We start from the raw sequence: 15,043 nt of genomic DNA on the forward strand, positions 1-15,043 counted from the left end.
TTTACCACAGCCCTTCTTCCCAGAAGCAAAATGTAGTGTGTACATTTCTCCTTTTTTACTTAAATCTGAATTAAGTCCATGCTTGGCAAACTGTTCTGCTGATGAGAGTTTGGGCAAAGCTGCAAACAAGTCTGGACAATTGGCTTTTTCTTAAAAAGCAATTGAATAAATTTGTAATCAGGGAAAATGGGTTTTTTTGTGAGTTGGTGACTTTGGTAGACTCACTTTTGTTAAAAGCACAATTTCAGTAGTATGACTGCAGTTTTTGAAGATCGTTTTTAATGTTGCAGATTTATTTATTTTCTATATATGTATTTCCTGCCCATCACCCAAGTCCCAGATGTTGTTTGGATCCCAGTCAATATGTTTAAAATAAATTTATTCATACCATGAAATCATAAGAGTTGGAAGGGGCCATTCAGGCCATCTAGTCCAACTCTTTATTCAGTGCAAGATCAACCTACCCTTTTCCCCCAAACAGTGACCCAAAGGAGCTTATGTTATTCTCTCCATTATATCGTTGCATCACCATGTTGGGGTGGGGGATTAGACAGAAAGTGTGTGACTGGCCCAAGATCACCCAGCAACCTTTGATGGCAAGGTAGGAGTCCAACAAACTATACTACTTGTGGCCAAAGTAGAAAGAGCTTTATTTCTAGACTGAAGGTAGGGAAGAGGAGGGCAAAATGGTGAAAGGTCTGGAATCTATGCCCTATGAGGAGAGACTTCGGGAGCTGGGTATGTTTAGTTTGGTGACGAGAAGGTTAAGAAGTGACATGATAGCCATGTTTAAATATTTGAAGGGATGTCATGTTGGTGAGGGAGCAAGCTTATTTTCTGCTGCTCCAGAGACTAGGATCAGGAGTAATGGGTTCAAGGTGTTAAGGAAAAGAGATTCCACCTAAACATCAGGGGGAAAAACTTCCTGACAGTAAGGGCTGTTTGACAGTGGAATGCACTACCTCAGAGTGTGGTGGAGGCTCCTTTGGAGGTTTTCAAAGAGGGGTTGAATATAATAATATAATATAAAGGATATTATAATATAATATAAAGGATATTTTATATATATATATGATCACTAAAACAACATTTTCAGTTAAATGCAATTAACAATCAGCTTCAACCTCCATTTTAAAATCAGATGGTGACATAAACAATGGACTCATCAGGCGGTCGGCATAATATGGCCTTTGGGGTCTCTTCCAACTCATCAGAAGCAAGCCTTTATTGGCATAGACAGCAGTACAACAATAATAAAAACAGATTAAAAAGCATATACAATACAGGATATACATGTTAGGACGAAGGAAGTCTACTGGCATTTAGTAATTTCCAGGAGAAAGTCTGCCACTATCATACAGAGAGAAGGATCAGGGTTGTCCAACAAGTAGTGTAATCTAAATAAATTGGGGAGATCGGGTAAATATAAAGGAGTGAGATTCACATACTTGGATCTGATTTCCTTGAATCTGAGACAGTGAAGTAATTGGTGGGCCAGAGATTCAACTGAGCCATTGTTACATGGGCACAATCTTTTAGCCTTTTCTTGCTTAAGCATAAGCATAAGCATAAGCATTTTATTGTCATTGTGCACGCACAACGAAATTTACAATTATTAAATCTGCCATGTAACAAGGCAGAAGGCATAACATTAAACCTGGCGAGCATTATGGCTCTCCTTTGAACAGGGTTTATTAAGCAATACAGGTAGTGTGCCAAGTGGCCCCATTCAAATGGGAGAGAAAAATAGGTCTCTTCCAACTCTATGATTCTATAAAGTCACATTTTATAAAAGTAGCACATCAGGCTTGGCTTGAACTTTTTCTTCAGATGTTACTAGACATGGGTTTTTGTTTGGATAGAATACACTATACCTATTTAAATGTTGCCCTTTATAAGCAGTCTTAAGTGGTACAATGAAATCTACCACTTTGTGATTTTACGAGTTCATTATACAAGTGGAGCCCGTGTCACCTTTCTCCTTTATGGGAAGGGTATGGCTCAATATTAGAGCACATGCTTTGCAGGAAGAAGACCCCAGCTTCAACCCTTGATAAATCTCGTTCAAAAAGGATCTCAAGCTTGGAATTGCTTCTCTCTGAACCAAGCCCTGGGCAAGCCACTGCCAGCTGGAATAAATAATACTGGGTCAGATGGACCAATGGTCTGGACTTGGCAGAAAATAATTTCTTATGTTGTGAAGGGGGGGGAGCAACAGAATATCTTACTCGCAGCATACTATTGAGCATCTAGCACTTCCTTCCTCTCATTAATACTTCCGTAGATATGCTTGCAAAGAGACCAGAAACCATGATTGAAAATGCATACAGACCAGTTCCTCCAGTCAGAGCAGTCAGTTTCTAGTACCTTGTTTTCTGTTTTGAAGAATTCAGCTGGTTTGTGGCTTTAAGTGCAGGGCAATCAGTCAATACTTGCTGTGCTCGCTCCCACCAACCCCAGAAGAAGCAGGAAGATGCAATCGCAGATGTGGCTTGGGCCTGGTTTCACATAAGATCCTGTGTCAGAGACGGAAGGCCTTCAACCATGAATCCAGAAGAGCAAGTAGTGACTTGGCTGATTTCGTTGGGGGCCCTAAATTCCCCTAAAATGCGAATTAGTGACCCTGAGCAGTTCCTCAAAACGTCCTTGAAGGATGGAGTAGTCTTGTGCAAGCTTTCTCAACGGCTTCTTCCAGGGTCTGTAGACAAGGTAAGATTTGTAAATTGACCTGCTTGTTACTCAAATCTCCCTCCTTGCAAGATCTGTGAAAATGATACCTGTCTGGGGTGGGGATGGGGATCATCAGAATCCTTTCACAATCATAAGCTTTGACACAAGTAAGAAACTGTGAGTCGCCCTTACATTATACACATTCTCCAGAAGCAAAGTTAAGGTTGGTAATGAAAGGTAGCCACTAAGGTAACTTAAGACCCTTCAAAATTACATAAAATGTCAGTGTGCTCAAAGACTTTCAAAAGAAAGTTTTCAGTAATACGCCATCTCTGTAGAATAGGCGGGCCAGGGGTATTATCTATATTACAGACATAGGAAGAGAGTGCTGTTAGAATGGCAGCTTGTTGCCAGCCTTCTAAATATTTCTTGGTTGGTATTAGATTTGAGATAGCTCACACTAGCACATTTTTCTTGCACTTAGTTCAAAAAGTTCAAGGAAGCCTAAATCTCCCTTCTCCCATATTATCCTCCCAGGACGAGGTAGATTAAGCTACAAGTGATCCAGGGTTGTCAAGTAAGCAATAGAAATGGAGTGATGTTATCATATATGGTGACACTGGAGTGGTGATAGAATTAGTCCCGATGACTTAAATTAAAATAGCATCTCACTCAAACTGGCCTGCAATCTGTGTAAACTTAAGCATCTAAGTGTGCTTAAGTTCTAAGCAAGCACATGCAACTATTGCAAAGTTTAAATGTGCAAGTCCCATCTGTAAGTGCCTTTGCCTTCCCAGCATAATGTTTAAATTAGGCCTAGTCAGTGGTGGGATCCAAAAATTTTAGTAACAGGTTCCAATGGTGGTGGGATTCAAACAGTGGCGTAACGCCAATGGGGCTGGGCGGGGCACGACAGGGGCGTGGCTGGGCATTCCGGGAGCGGGGCATTAATAATTTCTCTGTTACTGTAAAAAACTCTTACTTTTAAAAAAGTTCCTAATTTCCAGCTGGTATCTTTCTGTCCATAATTTAAACTCATTATAGCAAGTCCTATCGTCTAGTGCCAACAGAAACAACTACTTCTCCTTTAATTGACTGCCTGTCAAATACTTAATATTTTCAAATACTTAATTTTGTTTCTAGAAATCAAAAGAAGGATACTTTCCTTAAACAAGGAACTTTACCATATTTCTAAAACATGTTTTTAAAACAGCCCAACAGGGAGAATTATCCCGTTTTCTACCTTTGCTAACCAGCCACATAGGAAACAACAGGACTTTATGCCGACTGTGAAATCATGAGTGGTCACTACAGTTTAGTGAAGATTCACCATCACCACTGTTTGTTAACTATGTTCTGAAGGGCTAATACATTCAATACTCAAAATAATTAGCACTTTAGATTAAGACATGGACCCGATGGACCATTCCTACTGCATAGGCATATTCAAGAGCTAGATATCAAGGCTACTGCCAGGATACACAGGTCATGACTTTTTAAAAAATTGAGTAAGCATTAGTAGTTAGTACCTTTAACCTTTCACTTATACAAAATGCTTTGTAATCCTTTAGCCCCATAAATACCTGAAATCAGTCATTAACACTCCTTTTTTATTCCTGGGTGACCTTGGGCTAGTCACAGCTTTCAGCCCCATCCACCTCACAGGGTGTTTGTTGTGAGGGGGGAAGGGCAAGGAGATTGTAAGCCCCTTTGAGTCTCCTGCAGGAGAGAAAAGGGGGATATAAATCCAAACTCTTCTTCTTCTTCTGTTTAAAGTAACCAGAAAAACATCCATTGTTAATTAGAATTCGCAATCCACACTGTATATTCTGCAAATATTTCACATTAATTAATCCAGGATTAGAGACACAGATTACCATAACATTCTTACATACAGGAATACAGAGCTTTTAAGTGGCCAAGCATCATGGTAAATCACAATTTATAAAATGAACAGACAGAGTGCCAAAATAAATAGCCTACCAAGCAAGTAAAGGGTCCCCTGGATCCAACAGTAGTTAAAGGGTCCCTCCTCTTACTAGCTGGCAAGCTCCGGGCTACGAGAAAGAAGAGAGGGGGAAGCGAGGGCGTGGAGATGGAAAAGCGGACCCAATTAGTAACCCCCTCTCGGCACACACAAATAATTAGTAACCCACTCTCGGAAACTGGTGAGAACCTGATGGATCCCACCTCTGGGCCTAGTTCTTCTCTAAAGGAGGGAAATCAGTATTCCAAGGCACTAAATATTTATCTCTATGTGCTAACACTTAGCAGTATAACACAAATTTTTATTTCAAGTTAATATTAATACACTGATACACTAACACTAATTTATTAGCTTTCTAGACCACTCTCCCCTGTTGCAACAGGCTCAGAATGGTTTACATTTATTTTCAATAAAATAAATATAACAATAAACAATATCTCCTTTCTTTTACCTTTGTATTCTCCTCTCCTCTTTACTGTAGTTTTTATATAATATAATCTATTTTTATTTTTCTTTGTATATTTTAATGTTTCTTTTTTGCCATTTTTTTCTTTCTATATTTTAAAATCTTGAATTTTATAAATTGAGAAGACTAAGAAATTAGATTGGTAGTCAATTGGTTGACCTGTTTAAATTACCTGACATGAAAAAAAATTAATGTTTTGATCTATAAATCTTGGTTGAATCTTTGAATTATTGTATATGGAATATATGATAAAATTGTTAGTTTTAAATATTTTTTTATATTGTCGAGTATTTAGTCTATGAACTAGTATATGGAAAGAATATATAAAAGATAAAAGCAAAGGAAAAAGAATAGTAAGCAGGCATATCAAAAAGATAAGAAGAGAAGGGACAGCAAGTCCTACAGGTTTCAGAAACATTGATACACCAGATTCAGACAGTTACAAACCAAATTAAAAATCAGAAGAACTCAAGAAAAAGTTAGACAGGCAGAAGACAGCAAGCAAGGAACAATTTTTAAAAGTTCTAGGCATGGGACAGGAGATAGAAACAGGACCATTAGACAATTTAAAAAGAATAGAAGAAAGTACACAAAAAATCAGGAAAATCAAAGAAAGACAGAAAGGACTGAACTGAATTTAGATGGCCAAGACCCTCTGATAGAAAGGGTGGAACAAAGGATTGAAAATACAATGCAAAATAGAAGCTACAATTAGAGATGGACTACTTGGAATTTGAGAATCTACCTGATGAAGAGTTCATCTCCCAATATCCCCATTAATGTTGTTTATAAAAGAATATTATGATAAGAACGTGAGGAAAAAATCATGATTTTATAAGATATGGAGATAAGATAAACTTCCAAGGAGAAATCAAGTCTTGGCAAAAAATGAAGGCAAACAAGTACAATGGATGCTATGTTTTCAATTAGTCTCAAGATCAGAAAAGGACATTCACACAGCAAATACTGGAAAGAAATGCATGCCGAAATCCTGAAAATTAAAAAAATTAAAATTACTATGGAAGCCAAGAATGTGCTATTGGGCATCTTCTAATATTCATCTTCTAATATTGTCCAACATTTTTATCATGTTAATCAAGTATTATATAGGGTATCTTATGATTTTTGCTAAGATTTACTATTATCATAATCACTATTTAATGCTCATTGTATCACTATTTACTGTTCATAACTGTTGCCTATAATCATCGTTTTAAAATAATTGTTACATTATACGTACACTTTTTCTTCCCTTTTACTTTTGATGTAATTGCAATTGTTGTGGTGATATGGCTTCTACATTTTTTCCCCCTTGTTCTGTTTATTTTTAAAAATCTTATCAAATCTAAAGGGAAGGAGGGAGGTACATTCATGGCCTAGGGTAATGAGTCATAGGCGGAAGGGCACACTGTCTTTTCCAACACCCCCCCACACACACACACAATTGCTCATCCAGACAGTAAATGCTGCTGAATGCATTTGCGTTGCAGCTGTTCTTAAGTACAATTAGATCCATTGTGAGATTAAACTCTGAAGTTTTTTTTAAAAAAGGAAACCAATTTCTTGCACGTCTTGCTGCAGAAGGTAGGACAAGCTATCGCTGAGAAAAATTAATGCAATGTACAGTACAGTAGTTAAAGCGTGTTAAACTAGGATCTGGAGAACCTGGGTTCAGATCCTCAACCTGTCATAAAAAGAAGCTCACAGAGCAAGCTCAGGCCCCTATCAACCTAGCCTATTGCACAGGATTGTTGTGAAGGTAAACTATAGCAGGAGAGATCAATGTACGCCTTCCTGAGCTCCTTGAAGAAAAGGTGCAATTAAAGTGCTCTAAGTAAATAAGGGTTGAAGATACACAAGAGTCTATTTTCAGCTGTGAAAAGCGGTGACAAAGGAACACGTGGAGAGCAAATTGAAATCAGCCTCCAACATTCCAATGCAGGCAATTTGCATGTCTGGAGGGAGTGGAAAACTAAACGATTTCCAGTTAGTGGGCAGGAAGTATCCTTCTCATGTGTGCTTCATAATCAGCGAGATGTTTGTCAAAGGCCCTGATTCCTACTTTATAGTTAACAGAAGGAATTGGAATGTTGATTTCTATGCAGGAAGCTCTATGTAGGGTGGAGCCTTTCAGCAACCATAAAAAAATGTGGAGTCCTGTAACAAACAAGCAACAAGAAAAGTGTCCATAAGGCATTCATGTCAGAGAACTATCATGTGCTAGAATGGAAGGAGGCACAGGATAAAGCCTCATTGCCAAAGCCAAGCAGATCTTGTTATAGTTAGTGCCTGGGTGGAAAATAGAGGCCCCCTTCTGCAAACCCTTCTATGTATATGCCAGCTTGAATACAGTGATAGAAGAAGAGCAGAGCAGGGCTGTTTCATGGTTAAGATGTCAGAGTTGAGCTTTCTGAGACTCAAGTTTGCATTCAACTTGCCCATGAAGCTCACTGAATCTCCTTGGACTAGTCACTCTCTCTCAGTGTGGTCCGCCTCACAGGGTAATTGTTGGGAGGGTAATTTTGTGCTGTAGGTCAGGCCCAAAGTCATGGAAACAGCAACTTTCCATGGCAGAGTGGCGATTTAAACCTGGCTCACCCCAGAGTGTGATGCTCTACGCATTACACCATGTAATCAGTTTGCTAGCTCAGACCAACCGTCATGTCTTGTCCAGCATCCTGGTTCTCCACCATGGCTACTGAGGAAACCGGCAACAGAGCAATGTTTGCTTCCTGCTCCCCACCCTGCCACCCAGCAACTGGTGTCTATTTCAGCAGCTGCCTCTGAAACAGAAAGTGCCATTTTGTGGCTAACTGCACCCACTAGACTAGACCCATCTTCCATTAATGTCTCACACCCCCTTTCCTTTAAAAGCTGTCTAAGCCAGGGGCCAAAATCATCACTTCCTGTGGTACCAAATTCCATAAATAATGCATTGTTTACAGATGTATATTTGTTGATCAGTCCTGCAACTATTGATGATCAGTTTCATTGGGTGGGGCTGTGGCTAACAGTCCCTTATCAGCAATATTTGCAGAACAGGACTGATGAAAGAAGAAACAACTTGAGGAGAAAGAGGAAACAGCAGTGTGATAAGAGACTGCTAGTGAAATACTTCCTCTACCCTCTGAAAAAAAGAGGAACCTTTTTAACTGCAAAATCTCTCAGTCCAGCTAAGCTTACATCCCAAGGACTCCCAATATACTCATATACTTGGGTGTCATTCATACTAATGGCTCATATACTTCTATAAAAGAAGTGAGGATTTGTGACGGGACAGAAACATTCAGGAATTTTTATTTGTTTTTGGCTCCATGGTAAAAGGGTTCCTGTTCCCTCTGTCAATGTGTGTGTGAATGCTGTTAAGTCATGGTTGACTTACAGCAACCCAGTAAGGTTTTCAAAAGAAGAGGCTAACAGAGGTGGTTTCCCATTGACTTTCTCTGCAGTCTCCACATCAACCATGGACTTCCCTGGATGGTGGTTTCCCATCCAGTTACTTACCAGGGCAGACCCTACTTAGCCTCTGAGATCTGATGTGATCAGGCTAGTTTGGGCCATCCAGGTCTTTCAATACCAGATTAATTCCAAATTCTGCAGTGAGGTGCCCCAACTCTGACCCAAGGAAAGGAGCAACCTCTACACTTCCCTCAATTATGCAAATGTTTGTTTTATTTGGAATAATGTGCTCACAGCTTTCAAGATTAATGAAATCATGGATTCAGATTTTACTTCTGCAAATCAGAGGCAGTAGCAAGGGTGCAGGCAGGATACAGCCCCAGCCCTGCTCCTGAATCACTGGAAAGCTACCAGGAACCCTTTGTGCACTTCACCCTGATTGACTTTGCAAGCATACCTATCCAAACTGTTAAGGGTGGAAGCTTGCTGTAAGTGCCCCATTCTACACTGACACAGAAGCCAATAGCATTAGATGTAACTATTAGATGCCCAGAAGTCCCTTCTTGTTCAGCATCTATCATCCTAAATAAAGCTAATAATATCTTTCCTCCCTCTTTTCCAAAATCAAGAACTCTTCACACCCATACAATTACAAAGGGCTAACCTTGAAATGTCCATACACGCACACCCTGTGGTCTGGCTTTGGGTAGGGTGATCATCGAGGGTCGCGTCATCCTCTTGACATTCAAAACAAGAAGTGAGCCGTGTCGTTTTCTGGTTCAGTTGTTCCATTGGCTCCGTTCATTCTTCCCGGCTTGACAGCTTGTCTCTACCCACCACACACCCACCACAATCCACCCTCTTCTGAAAATCTCTCCAGCACCAAGCTGTCTCATTCAGTAGTACAAATGCACAGTCCCAGGCTTGCTGAAAACAGAACAGGCGATTCTGACGGGAGCTGTCAAGATGTTCATTGCTGGCTTTTGATTCTTTTAGTATTGCTTGGAGCCCAAGACAGAAGCTGACTGCATTGGCAACATCAAGGAGTTCTTAAATGGGTGTGCAGCGCTTAAAGTGGAGGTGAGTACTAACATGTGGAACTGCCTTGTATTGAGTCTGATCTTTTATCTAGTTCAGAAGAGCCATCTACTTTACTGGGCAGAGACCCTCCAAAGCCTCTCTAAGGGTCTTCGTGAGTTCTGATCTTTTATGGGATATTCCAGGGACTTAATAAAGATACCTTTGGCTTTTAAATGCAAGCAATTGTTATCATAAGACCATTTTAATAATATTTTTATAGTATATGTAATCTTTCACTGTACTAAAAAACTTCATTGGCACTGGGCACAGTGTTTTAATCCTAGTAATGCTTAGGATCAAAGTACCAGAAGGGTTGACAATTCCCAGTTTTTAAGGTCTTCACTGAAGCCCCTGGTCTTGGTGCTCCCAGTTCAGAAATGGGCTGCTGGAGAGAAGACCCCATTTTTCGTAGCACCTTCAAAAACGGGCTGCTGGAGAGGTGCCCCATTTTTCGTAGCACCTTCCTCAAATGGATTACTTCCACTTTGCTGTCTTCTGGCAAAAGTGAAAATGTGTTTATCTGGTCAAGCTTGTAGTGGTTGATTTATTTGCAGACGCAACCAGCTCACTTTATTTGTTGGTTCTTCTGATTTAAAACAACAACAACAGCGTTTGTTGCGTTTCACTGATTTCATTTTTTGAGATTCCAGGGGTGGGTTGGCCTGAATGTCACTGGGGAAAGACTGAGTGGGCCTTGTGTGGGCGGGCTCAGCCAGTGAGCTAGGCATGAAGCATTCGTGAGACTTCACATACAAAGGGGCTGGGCAGAATGAGTAGCCCAAGTGTTTAAAATAGAGTCTGGGGCTTAGCTTAGATGAAGCTGTACTCTGCCGCCCAGTGAAACAACGTCCAGAGTTCATACATTATTGGTTTTTCATAAGTGTGGTGCAAATCCCAGCTCACCTTGTGTAGATTCTGTAGATCTGATTAATGGTGCTTTCCCTCAGTGCTGATCTGGACACTTGAAATAGCCCCAGCAAGTTTTTTGCGCTGAAGGAAAGCGCTACGATTAGCATAACTGACCCACAGGCACAAATCACTTATCTGTACCAATGCTGTGGGGGGGGGGGGGGCGGTGTCTGGCTTTCCAGCTGGGGTTGCAGGCATGATAGCAAGAAAGGAGAGAAAAGAGAGGAAAGAAAGAGAAGAAAGTGACAGTTCTAGCTACATATGGCAACACCCACCAGGTGCCATATGTGGGAGGGGAGGGAGGAACAGTGGATTCTTTCAACAAGAGTGGGGAGTACAAACTTTATTTAGCAACCTAATGTGACTGTTATTGAGGCAGAAACATTTCTGAGTGTGACTGACTAGACCAGACAGGGCCTGGAGAAAAATGGAAATGGTCGTCTGGATTATAGCTGGCTGGTAGACAGAAGTGAACGCCTCAGCGGCTTGTGCGATAATACAGGATTCTGAAGTGGCAATTTCAGCAAGCAGCACAGCTCGTGACCCACCAAACAGAATGCAAGCCACTGACAACTTACAGTCGCCCAAGAGCTTGATAAAAGCTTTTGGTTTTGTTGTTTGACTGCAGCAGGGATGGAGGGACGTAGTCAAGCACACAGCTGCTGGGTTGCCTTCACAAGTTGTGCAAGCATTTATAAACTTGTGGGTTCAGATGCAGGTTTCTACTCTGCCTGATTGGCTGCCAGCCTGACCTCATTCATGATTGTGATGACTTGAGTTGCTAATTTTGCTGGTTCGACATGTTTGGCTATTTGCTCCACTGAGTGTTTTTAATGCTTTATTGATTGTTGTGCTTTGCTGTTTCTGATTTATGACGCACTGTAATGGGTTTTTATTGTTGTCAGCCACTTTGAGGGCCTGGTGTCCAAAATGCAGGGCAGAAATAGTTCAATACACCAACGTAGTGGCAGGCCTCAGTTTTCGAGTCTGCAGTCCAGCAAAGATTCGTTTCACATGCTCAGATGTACTCTCCTTTTTAAGCATTATTATTTTCCAAGAAGAAAACATGGTATGTGTAGGCCTCCCATTAAGGACCCATCTGGGTGAAAAGGTAGAATCTAAAAGTAGCCTAAATGGGGAAAGAGTAGCCTAAATGAAAAGATTGTGTGTCCTGAGGAAAGAAGGTATGTGAAGTTCTATAGGTTTGCCTTTCAGACAAGGAAGCCAAGAAGGTCCTACTGCTGATCTCAAATATGCCTTCCAGGAGAGCCAGTAAATATACTTGGTGAAATGCTGCTGAGTTTCCTCAGCCCGAATTCACTTTGAATCCTGGCCTGTTCAGCCTTGAAATTCACCGGGTGGTCTCGGACTCTCTCTCAACGAAGCCTATTTTACAAGGTTGTTGTGAGAATAATAGTGGAGGTGGTGGGGAACCAGGACTACTCCCGCGAGCATCTTCGTGCAAAGAAACGTCAGCGACCGGTTTCCCATCAAAACGTCCAGTTTCCCATCAAAATGTCCTTCCATCAACTAAACTAGGGAGCCAGTTTGGAACAAAAGTTTAACACTTTGTCCTTCTGGCGTTGCTCAGCACTGCGCCCCTTCCCCCGGTTTTAACTTCCAGGTAGTGTCGGGGGGTCCAAGGCAGCCGGACTTCCCCCCTATCCTGACTAGACAGCGTGACCTGGGCCAGATGCGAGGGAAGAAGAAGGCGCTCTGCACATGTTCAGGCTGTCGTGTCGCTGATAGCTTCAAGGCCGCGGCCGCCTGCTGGAAATGCGCTCCTGGGTGCACGGCGGGGGCGGGGGCGGGGGCGGCTGTCTCCGGTGCCCGAGGGACTCCCGGCGCGGTTGGAGGTGGCGCTCCTGAGCCCGGACCCTGCCCGCCTCGCCGCGGCTGCCTGTCACTTCCCCTTCCTTCCTTGCGCCGCCCGCCGCCTGCGATCCGGCTCCGGGTCAGAGCGCGGCGCCTCCCGCCCGTCCCTCGCCGTGGCTGCTGCCGGCCCGAGTCGGCCCTCGCTGCCATGGGCCGCCGGCCGCGGCGGAGACCCTGAGCTGGGTGAGTGTCCGACGGGCGCCGCTCTGTCCCAGCCCGCGCGTCCTTCTTTCTCGGCCCCTCCCTCGAGGTTGGCGGTCCCCATTCCCGATCGCGTCTTCTTCCTTGCCCTGCGGCGCCTCCGCGCTAGCGCCTGTGGGAAGCCTTTCGACGGCGCTTCGGCTCTCCGCTTCGCCTGCCCCGCTCGCAGCCCTTCGCCAAGTTGGGGTCTTGGAGCAAGTGCGGCCGTCCAGCGCGCAGCCCCCCGACCGCCTCCTCGCCCCCGCTGTGCCCCGCGCGCCCTTCCCCGCGCTCCTCGGCGGCCGCGGACTCCGCTTCCGCACGTCCAACCAACCTCTCTCGGGTTTCGCAGTTGCTCGGCTTCTTTTCCGTCTTCAGCCTTGCTCCTTAGCTGCTTGCCTGACTCACTTCACCAGCCCCCCCCCCCCCCCTCGAGCGGGGCCCTCTGCCTGGAGTGTCATATAGCAAGCTGGGCTGTTTCTGATAGATGAGCGATTCTTCTGGTGCGACCCTTCCTCGCCCCCCTGCCCTCCTTCGCCATTATCCTCCCATCACCCGCTCCTATTTATTGTGCTTGTTGCTGCCAGCTGTGAAATGCTCCTTGCAGGGCACCCACCCCACTGGACATTTTGCTTGCCCATTCCTCCTTGCCTTCCATCTGCCACTTCAGTCACCCGTTCCATTATGGCATATGCAGAAAAGTTAGCTTTTTTCAACAGAGACCCCTTCTCCTTCATGCCTTTGGGGATGAATTTTGCATGAAAACAGGGTAATCTGAGACTCGAAGGGTTGCAAACTCCAGAAAGTGTAAAACATGCACCCAGTGAAGTGCACTCTGGTTCTGGAAAGCTTCTGTTGCAATGCTCTGGTTACTGTTGGGAAGGCTACAGAATTCTTTGTTGGCTGGAGAGCCATTGCAAGTCAGAGTTTGGGTCTGGTTCTGGGACTGTGTACATGGAAATCATGTACCCTAACCCATAAGCCATGGATCTGTCCAGAATGTGCCTTAAGATGTTCCTCATGTCTTTTGTGCTCCTCTGTACATGCTCTGAGTCTTTACAAGAATCCCAGCAACCAATAGCTGCTGATGGGCTGCAGTATGCTCATCCCTGTTTGTTTTTTTAAGCCCATAGGCAGAGAGTGAGAGTGTTCCTGCATACATACTTTAAAGAACCACAGCAGGATTGGAGAAGAGCTTCAGGGGATGATCATGTTACTTCTTCCCTGACCAAACCACACAAGCTAAGGCTACAGTGTGTGGTGTGCGTAGAGCAGGATCTGATGGGGTATGTGGCTCCCAATTGCTTGCAGAACTCCTAGTTCCAGATGAGTCAAATCATGTGCCAAGCCACAGATGGTAGAGAAAGGCACAACACAGACAACCCCAAATCCAGATCTCATAGCTGGCAACTAGGAGCCCTTAGAAAAATAACTATCCCTTTTGTTCTGTTCTAAATGAAAATTAAGAATCCGAAGTAGTGGGTGGAGTAGTGCCTTGTGGTATCTGTGGTGTTCTAGGAAGGCAAAGAGCCACAGAGCTACTTGGCAGTTTAAGGGGTACAATTGTAAAAATGCTGACATGGGGGAGGGATGCCCCTGCCTTTCCCCCCCACAAACCAGTGAAACATCTGCAGCATTTAGTTGCTACCACTGACATCTCTGGTAACGGAAAATAGTTTCTGCACCATCTGCTAGTTGCCAGACTGAAAAAGACCTGACTCTTTCCATAGGCTATAATTCTAAAGAGTTCATACCAAAAGGGTAAACCCAATTGAATGTTGTGCCATTTACTTCAGAGTGAATTTATTTTCATTTATTTGTAAGCATGGCTTGTGGCAGTTCGCAACATTCCATAAACAATCTGTCAATAGAGATTAAAAAAATACAGACTTTTAAAATACAATCCGAGCTCATCCATCAAAGTAAAACATTCGGCACCCGACAACCAACATCCTAGACTTCTGTCAAAAACAGGCAGCGCTGTGAATAGAGGGTAGAAAACTGTCATTGATCATTCTCAACAGAATTCCTGGTAGAATCTAGAAAGATCTAGAAATACATTAGGGTTGCACTGTAAGGGCCACGTTAGATGTGTTAGTGGTTTATCAGTTCACAAGTGATTGTGGCTGTTCAACATGGCATGTTTGCTTGCTGCAAAGTTTCCCAGCATCCCTAAAAATATCTTTTCCCCAGCACCAGGGACCCAGTCTAAATTAAGCTCTGTCTCACTCTCCCCCTGCCCCACCCCACAGCTGATTTTTTAGGCTAAACTACACATTGTGGGATCTGGTATTATAACATCCAGTTTGACTCTCTGTAAAACTGCCAGTGTTATTCCATGTAGAATATTATTCAGGCTGCAGGCATGGTAGTGCCTAATTATATATGTTGCAAACCATGTACTCTGTGGCAAGGACTTTGTGTGTGTGTGTGTTATGCTATGCATGTAAAACTTCTCCAGACAGTTTGTAAGCTTT

The 15,043-nt window shown here is 43.2% G+C and overlaps 1 protein-coding gene across 2 annotated transcripts in view; it reads left to right on the plus strand.

Annotated features, from left to right (window-relative positions):
• Positions 1-2,512: 2,512 nt before the first annotated feature.
• ARHGEF6 (Rac/Cdc42 guanine nucleotide exchange factor 6) overlaps positions 2,513-15,043 on the plus strand; it is a 54,560-nt gene continuing 42,029 nt past the window's right edge. The window contains exons 1-2 of one of the 2 annotated variants that reach the window (XM_048514239.1): positions 2,513-2,709; positions 9,519-9,602. In XM_048514239.1, the coding sequence (XP_048370196.1) occupies positions 2,545-2,709; positions 9,519-9,602 (249 nt within the window). In that variant the 5' untranslated portion in view covers positions 2,513-2,544. Of the gene's footprint in view, positions 2,710-9,518; positions 9,603-12,336; positions 12,570-15,043 lie in introns of those variants that run through there. The other variant, XM_048514240.1, reaches the window with a different exon arrangement.

This window comes from Sphaerodactylus townsendi, linkage group LG13 (genome assembly GCF_021028975.2).
Source record: "Sphaerodactylus townsendi isolate TG3544 linkage group LG13, MPM_Stown_v2.3, whole genome shotgun sequence".
NCBI lineage: Eukaryota > Metazoa > Chordata > Lepidosauria > Squamata > Sphaerodactylidae > Sphaerodactylus > Sphaerodactylus townsendi.